The 8,937-nt window shown below is 42.5% G+C and overlaps 1 protein-coding gene across 6 annotated transcripts in view; it reads left to right on the forward strand.

The window, feature by feature from the left end:
* Positions 1-8,736, forward strand: part of ZNF821 (zinc finger protein 821) — a 169,572-nt gene extending 160,836 nt beyond the window's left edge. For 5 of the 6 annotated variants that reach the window (XM_078669673.1, XM_078669676.1, XM_078669675.1 and 2 more), the window contains one exon: positions 4,554-8,735. In XM_078669673.1, the coding sequence (XP_078525799.1) occupies positions 4,554-5,205 (652 nt within the window). In that variant the 3' untranslated portion in view covers positions 5,206-8,735. Of the gene's footprint in view, positions 1-4,553 lie in introns of all 6 variants that reach the window. The other variant, XM_078669671.1, reaches the window with a different exon arrangement.
* The last annotated feature ends 201 nt before the right edge of the window (positions 8,737-8,937 follow it).

Consider the following 8,937-nt stretch of genomic DNA (forward strand, 5'->3'; position numbering starts at 1 on the left):
TGCTATGGTCCGGGATAATGCATACAGTGGTGGCAGAGAGTTGAAAGAGATGCAGCTGTAGCGTCACTTAACATTCAATAGGATTGACAGAAGCCTGCAGAATGGGAGCAATAATCTACATCTGGATGGGACCGGCAGGAGGATAAAATGGGTGACCAGTATAGATCTTAGTTGATAGTTGAATGTGTCACCCATTGATTATGGCAGAACATATCTCTATATGATGTCATATGGTAACGTGATGCAGATCAACGTGTGATAATAAAGAGAGGGCTATATTACTGTAGTTGAGATTATAAGGATACATGTAAGGATTCAGATTTGACTGGAAGGACTTTTTTGAAAAAAATAGATATTGTTGATTGTGGTTGAAAAATAGGAAGTAAAAAACTGGTGGCATAAAATGTGCCAGCAAATGAATGGCAACAGTATGAAGAGTGGTGGTGCTAACAAAATGTGACAACACTCCATGATAACACAGGGGCGTTCTAGAATGCATTACTCACGTTAATTAGTCTCATGTAATTCACTTTGGAATGGTGAGTCAGCAGTGCGCAGCGGGGATGAAAACTTGTTCTGTATGGGGTACAAAGCTGTTGATGTTTGCAATCTGAAATGGCCTCACCCCTCACTCCAAGCTGAATCCAGCACCTCATTACAGTTTCATGCAAATATATTTTCTCTCGAAGATGCCGCCTACTCCATCTCCTATACAAGTCCCATTCTTCCAATGTAATCCCCCCGCCTTGTTGATATCTCGGTCTTTTCAATGTTTTTATCCTGTGCCTGCTGCTGTATTGTTGGCGGCCCAAGTATCTGTGCCTTAGTAGTTTTAATGAACATGCACTTTATTGAAATCACATTTTCAAGGTTTTCTGACCCGAGATTGAAGTGAGTTATTGTCTGGCTTGCTTTGTCATCATGGATGAGAAAACAGAGGGTGTAACATAGCCAGCCAGGTCACTAGGGTGATGCTCACCCCTTCACTGGCACATTTCGCTGGTAAAAGGCTGTTGGCCAAAGTGACTCCAACTGCCATGATGCAAACGTGATCCATCATTGCGCTGTCTTCGCGGCCGAGGGCCAAAGGCAGGTGCAGCTGTGGCTCACCCTTGCACTCAACCCTTGGGAGGAACACCAAGCCATTCGATAGGTGGCGATGGGAGGATGCAGAATGGTAAGCGGATATGTGTCATAAGGACTCTGTCAAATCCTTCCAAACCTGTATGGGCAATTGTGGGCTGGGAAGGGAGACACGCCTATACTATTAGCAGCTACTTTATTTTGTCATAAATTGATACATGAAAATGGCAGCAACTATAGAGAAAACCCAATTTTAAAAACTCTTTTGTTCTATTACTGAAACCAGGGGAGCGAAGTCAAGGCTATACGCAACATTTTTTGATTCACTGAGACCCACCTGTCTGACATATAGATTGAACCAGGAACACTATTTGGGTAACTTTCTTGAAGAAAGATTAGAAGAACCTTTACAAAGCACAATTAACTCATGATAACGATGTTCATCACAAGCTACTATATGACTGGCATTATGTCCCCTCTAACTTACACTGTTTCAAATGTAAGCCCCAACTGCTGGAGGTGCTGCGCCAAGTGGAAGACAAGTTAAATATACGGTGGTCCTGTTGAGCTTATCACTTTTATGGTAGAGATATTACAACATTCAGAAAGGTCTTGGAATGGCCTGTCCTAGAAGACACAGGTAGTGCTGGGCCTATGGCTTCTGGGCTTGAGAGGAGTTACAATAGTGGCTAGATCTATACTTTAGCAACCGGGTGGCTAAGTTGGCCATAGCGAGCCAGTGGAAAAAGAAAGAATTTCCACTTGTAGACCTATGGTACTGCAGGAAGTGGCACATTTTTTTGTAATTTTAAAGATGAGAGTAAGAAATTAAATAACAATACGAAGGGAGTGCTCGATTACTTGGCAGATTGGTCACCAAATGCAATAGGAATTTATTGGAAGGCTTTTCAAAGATGACAATGAAAGCCCAAAAAAGTGTTTATTTGAACAAAACATATTCCTCTAGGCCTTTTCCTCAGGAGATTTATTCAACGTCAAAGAAACCTCCAAATAAAATTGAAAAGTCTGATCATACATCTACCAGAGATAAAATTCCATCTTCTGAGATGTTGAACTTGCCAAAGAAATCCCCTACCAAGTCATCTCCTGATAAACCTGGATATGAGCCTTCTACTCCATTATTACCTTTGGAGCTTGTGCCAAAATCCAAACTGTCGACGTCTACACTGCTGATAGTATCAGTTCTGAAAACACCATTGCCAATGACACTACAATCGACAAAGAAACTGTAGATGTTTCCATTGACGCTTCTAATCCTTTGATAACAGCTTTGATAACTCTAGTAACATCAATTCCACTAGGGTCGACAACTGCTTCAGTGACACTGTTGAATACTTCATTCACAACAGTGCAGTCAAAGATACCAAAAACACCCAGACTCGTATTGATCTCAAAGAAAGGCATTCCACATCACTTAATGGCAGCACACACTACTCCAAGCTAACACTCACCATATCCTCTTCAATGTCATTTAGATGATAGATTCTAATTAAGAGGGTCCATTTGGGCAGGCCTACAGTGTGACTCAGCTGAAGGTGAAATATCAAGACCCAGTTACAAGAACTAAAAGAAATGGGACACTGCTTTCCCAGGTGACCCTGAACAAAGATGTGAGGGGCATGAATCTAGAGTCTTTTATCAAACCTTTGATTGACATTAAGTTGAAGAAGACTGGCACTATGATTATGATCCTTATGAGGGCCTTAACACAGAACAACCATTAGTCCAGGCCGTCAACTCCACACACTCCTGTTCATTTTTGTGCTGAGGCAGAGTTCCAAAGTTTCTTCACCCTTTCAGTCTGTGCTTCTAAGACTGCGTTCATGAGGACAGATATTCAGATGACTGACCAGAGGAAAGAGTAGCGTAGCATTAGATCCAGAATTGTCTGATGATTGCAGAGAAATACTGTCTTAAGACTAGATAGAACATTATCATCCAATAAAACTTAAGGAGCTAATTGGAAGCGTTTCTGCATTTACGCTCTGACGCTCCGCCTCAAATTCTACCTTAGTTACTTAATTCAACACAGTCCAGTCTTGCGATGTATCTGTCAAAGTTCATTTAGCAGTTGTTTCCTGCTTCAGAAGAATGGCTGACAGACCATCACCTTGGTCCAATAGGATTATCAAAGACTTTCTCAAAAGCCTGTTTTCCTTAAAGAAAAACTGGCTGCATTTAAAAAATAAAAATGAAACTTTTCTATTTTATGTTTTAAAGGCAGGCAGTGGTCCCTGGGACCCCTTCCCGTTTGCGAGTGCTTTACCACCCTTCTGAGAAGGGTGGTAAACGGCGAGTGTTCTGCGACCACAATTGCTGTCGCAAAACATTCATACATTATTTTTGGAGTCGCTATTAGGAAGGGACGCCCTTGGAACGCCCCATCCTAATAGCGAGTCGCTAATATTATTTTGCGAGTCACAATTTTTCTGCGACTCGCAAAATAGGGTTTGTGCATGGCCAACACATTTTTTGCAGTCGCAACCGGACCTAAATCCTGCAAAGCGACCGCAAAAAACGGTCATACATCTGGCCCTTAATTGTTTATCTCGCAGCACATCCGAAGCAAGAATCCTTCAGACAAAAGTGCTGTAAAAAATGTACGAGTTTGAACCGGAGAGGTGTTCCAACCTCTGCCATTTAAAATCCTTGTAAAAGTCTTTGTAGGAGAGACCACTCCATGACAGGGAATAGGAGCTGGCCTGGCCTACCACCGAGGAGTGTCCTGCAACTCCAGATTAAAGTTGATTCAATTTTATATTCAAATAAACAAGTGAATGGGGTAGTTCCTCTTATCGGGTTCGTTCAAGTCTGTGTAGTAGGGAATAACTGGTCTGGTCATCAGAGTCACAAGGGACCTGAATGGCCAGATCATGGAGCCCTCACACATCCAATAGGGTGTCATGTTTCATCATAGGACGCTCCTCATCAAGCCGGCACTGCAATGCCCGACAGGCTTTGTCGGAGATCTTTTTAATCCTTTGATGCCTTAAGATACATGCATGTGAGAGGTCAGAGAAATGTATAGGATGTATAGGATGGTGAAAAGAAAATGTGGTTAAAAGAATCCAAGGGAACGTAAAGGATTTTTAAAATTAATTATTAAAGTAACAGTCCCTTAACACAGTAAAAACAAAATGCTATCTTGGGGTCACAATGGGCCTTAATAGCTAGTAAGTTGGAAATGTGATTCGGTGAACATGTTTCATGCCCTGTTTGCCTGGAGAGTCAATTAGCATTTCATCAGGACCTAGGGATAAATCCTACCCTATTTGTAAAAATGTGTAGGCCCTAAATGTGGTCATAAATGCCTGCTCAAGTATCCAATACTGCTCTTGTGTTGATGCAGGAAGGAAGTTCATGCTGCACCTGGGGTGAAGCTGTGTATACTGTAATTAGTGCTGTTTACGTGGGGCCATTCTTTGATTGTACCTTATTTCTAATTGCAGTGAGAAGTTGCCAGAGGTCCTCACTCCACAGACATGGAGCCAGAATATCAGCGATGTCTCCAGTAGCTCGGATACCCACGACATGAATTTCAGTGCTGTCTACCCTGCTGGTATCCTGCTTGTGTGCAATAACTGTGTGGCATACAGGAAGCTAATAGAAGAACAGACACCCAGCATGCGCAAATGGGCAGTCCGGCGGCAGAATGAGCCTGTAGATGTGAGGCTGCAAAGGCTAGAGCGAGAGCGAACTGCCAAAAAAAGCAGGCGAGACAGTGAGACACCGGAAGAGCGGGAAGTGAGGCGCATGCGCGACAGGGAAGCTAAAAGATTGCAGCGGATGCAAGAGACAGATGAGCAGCGAGCTCGACGTCTTCAGCGAGACCGTGAAGCTATGCGGCAAAAACGCGCTAATGAGACCCCAGAAAAACGCCAAGCCCGTCTCATCCGAGAGCGCGAGGCAAAACGGCTAAAGCGGCGGCTAGAAAAAATGGACATGATGCTGCGGGCACAATTTGGGCAGGACCCCACTGCTATGGCAGCATTGGCCGCCGAGATGAACTTCTTCCAAATTCCTGGCAGTGGGACTGACCTGGACAGTCAGCTGCTGGGGAAAATGGCCTTTGAGGAGCAGTCAAGTAATGCACTGCATTGATAAGGGCTTGCTGCCAAGGCACTTCTGTTTTTAGGAGTCTCAATTCCATTGGAGGGGACCAAGAAGAATGTTTGTGACTAAAATGGGATGAAAATGAAGGGAAGAACATTCCCTGCGAGGTCAGGGCACATTCGTATTTTGAATCTAGCCAAAGGCGGTAGGAAGGAAGAGTTTGATGCCCTAACTGCTCCCATTGAGAATCTTCATGGGTTAAAAGGATATCTGGTCATGGAATAGCTACAGTTTATTTCCAATGTCCATTTAATTTATATTTCCATACAACGATATTGGGTGTGATTTCAACGTATGGAATTAAGAACAAATGGTCCTTCCTACACATGGCGTTAGCTTTCTCTTGTGAGTGTGTGTTTGATGTATGTGCATGTAAGTAGCGGCATGCTAAGACATGAAGCTATCCACTCAGTGTATGAGACGTGCCATGTTAAAGCCACTGCAAGCACCTAGTTTCCACATTATCTACACCTATAACATATACAATGTCCAGATTGTTGGTCAGACCTTAGTGGAGGTCTTTGATGAGAGAGTATGAGTACTGTAAACCAATGCTAAATGTAGCTGGAGGTACCAGTCCAAACGTGGGCTGAAAAATAGGCATGCCACTATGGGATGGCCCATATGAGGTTGAACTAATGTATGAGGCGTGGGCTGAGAGTTCACAAGTACTTTGAGAGTGGGACAGCTTTTCTCTGTGCCTGGTTTGAACCTGGACTTTGAAACCAGTTCAACTGTCCTAACATGTCCTGGACTGAGAGTCAGATTTGGAAGTGTGGCTCGAGTGTTGACAAGTGCAGGGTTTTAGATTATAATAATGTAAATGCTAAATAGGGCTTTTATCCAAAGGGCTTTATTTGATAAACATAATAAATAAAACTGCCCTACCAAAAATGGTAATCCTATTATCCATCTCTAAATAATGATGAATGGAATAACTCACCAGGTATTCAAACCGGTGACCTCGAACTTTATGCAGATTTGACAGTTGTTGTATTAACTACCTTTAGCTCCTACCTGATATGACTTTAGATTCTACACCAACTTTATCAGCTGATGACAGGCTGACAGTTTGGGAAGCGTTTTGGGATCGCACACAGTGACATTGTAGTCATGATGGGTTGTCACCTAGCCCGACTGTAATTGCACTGTAGAGTATAAGATTACCTGGGTGTTCCCTGGAGTTGGAGGTTTGGTTTTTGGGGTTGTGCTGTACAGTAGAGGCGATGAGCGGTTGACTGTTGGCTGGATTAAGAATGTACGCTGTTCCATATGAAGATGGTTATGAGTTGCAGTTTAACCCTGGGCTTAGCCTGTACACGAGTAAGAGTTGCAATGTGCTAGAGAGATGGTTTTGTTGCTGCTGTTGTGGTGCTTGTCATTGCATGAGAAATGTCCAGGGAACTGTGGGAAGTGTGAGGTTTGGGAGGTGGTGGGAAAGTGATCATGAAGATTACAAGGGATATAGTAATTGCCACAGCTTCTCTGAATACTACTGTGTGGCTGCCCGATGGACATATGTGAGCTCACTCTCCTGCAGGACAGTAAGCATTTTAAAAAGAAGAGTCCAAGGGCGAGTGGCACTGCATAATGTGAAGGAAGCCAAGTTCCCACATTGATTAGAAGCCAAGGTGCTCTTTTTCTTAATATTGGCCTGCCTGTGAGAGGGTCTCTGGTATCGGGTGTGGAATCCAAGCGGTTCCAGGGATTAAACTGCAATAGAATGTTGTATGGACTTGATGGAAGAATGTGGATACGAGGATCTTGCGACTGAAGGCACACGCTCTAGGGGACCCCGAATGTGCCGTCATATGCTTCAGGGCAAGGCATAGCATCCTTGCTTCCCTGTCTGCTTGAATCAATGGACGAAAACTGAAGTGCTTGTCTTATGAAGCTAATAGATTATCGTAATGTGCAAAGAGCTTTTTGGTTCTTGGGTGGATAAAGTACAGGCTAACTTGTTAGAGTTTCGGAAACTGGGAAAGGTAAGAATTGTGATTTTAGTACATCTTATAGCGATGCTCCTCTACCATCAATACAGTTATTCCCTTTTCTTCGACATGAACATGAAACTATTTTAATATATGCTTGGAAATTGTAGTAGCAAAGCCAGTTGTTATGGCCCATTGTCAGTGCCACAAAAACTACGGCAGAATCATACAACCCTCATCCGCATTATGGTGTTAGGTTTTCTTACAATATTAAAATGCCCTGTGTCCTAGCTGACATCAGGTTGCCATACTGCTGAGTCGCACACATGTACAGCATGCAGGTAGAACGAACATGCATGCACACCCACACACTAGACATAATTGACTCCAATTCAGTGCTTGAAATATTAGTCTGTCCACCCCTATCTCCCATGCACAGAAAATCCCCTTTCAGTGCATTCCAAAATTTGTTGTTCCCCTGCAGAAACAAAAACATTGTGAACATGTGTTCGCAAAGTCAAGAGGCCTGGCATTATCAAGCTGGTGCAACGTTTGTTTTCTTCTTATTTCAAGCATATGACACAAAAAAGGGAACAAAACCTTCTACCCCCTTAAAGGGGTGGTCAGTTACCCAGCACATATAATTTTAATAGAAACGTACAGGCAGGTGTACTTAGAACAGGTATAGAAACCTTTTTAGGAAGTTATGATTCTTACTGGTTCAATGAAAAGGTACCATTGGCTTTGAATTAATATTACTAAAGACAAAGTTAAAACATGTAAGGAAGACTACAAAACAAAATGGGAAGAAAACAACAGCACTAGCAAAGTAAATTACAGGTCCATCAGCCATGGCACTGTGAAGCACCTCTTGTTATGCCGATATGCACATGTGATCAGGGTAAGAATGGATCACCCTGCAAGAGAGCCAGTGGCTTCAGGGGGATAACACATTCCATTGTATTGGCCCACGCTTTGTGTTGTGGTGGGCGGAAGCGAAATGTGAATGACAGTTGAACAAACCAGTGGATGAAGAGATATGACTGAAATCCCCATTATGTATGCTTTCATGTATGTATATTTATGATTTTGTTTTTGATTAAATGAAGTTGGTGAAACGTATAAAGTGGTCCCTAGGCCAGACATAAAATGGAGGCACTTCCTGAATAACAGGGTATATGAATCACACGTTTTTGACATGAACTTGAAATATGTCCTTTTCAGTTCCAATATTACAGGATTACTAAGTTTAAATGTGCATGTGCACACTGATCTATAACATGATTGCTTAAACACAAAAAGGCAGTCTTACAGAGAGAGCGTTTCTTTGTGTGTAAACTGTTGGCTATTTTCGTTGTCGTCAGATTATTCCTCCACCTATTTATTAAAGAAAAAATAAAATATTTATTAAACAACAATGGGAAAACTACTTTCTACACTGGGGACTTTGCGGAAAGCTGAAGGAAATCGAATGCATGAGTGAATTTAAGTCAAAATGTAAGTCAACAAAATGCTGGATGCTCAGTTTCAAAGATACACAAATTCTGAAACACTTCAATGGGTTGTTGCTTTCAATCCAAGTTGCTGTTGTTTGATTACATTAGCGGTTTTTATCAGGGAGACATTTTGCCAGTGCTTGTAATTATTAAGGTATCTTCGCTTCATTCAGGCGCAGTCCAGTTTAATCGTATTTTATCACAGTGGTGATGACGCCAAACACTTCTCTTAAGGGTTCGTGTTGTATTAACATATCACACATAGCTCCAGGGTAAAACAGAGATGCAAACAA

The sequence above is a fragment of the Lissotriton helveticus genome, chromosome 12 (genome assembly GCF_964261635.1).
Source record: "Lissotriton helveticus chromosome 12, aLisHel1.1, whole genome shotgun sequence".
Classification (NCBI taxonomy): domain Eukaryota; kingdom Metazoa; phylum Chordata; class Amphibia; order Caudata; family Salamandridae; genus Lissotriton; species Lissotriton helveticus.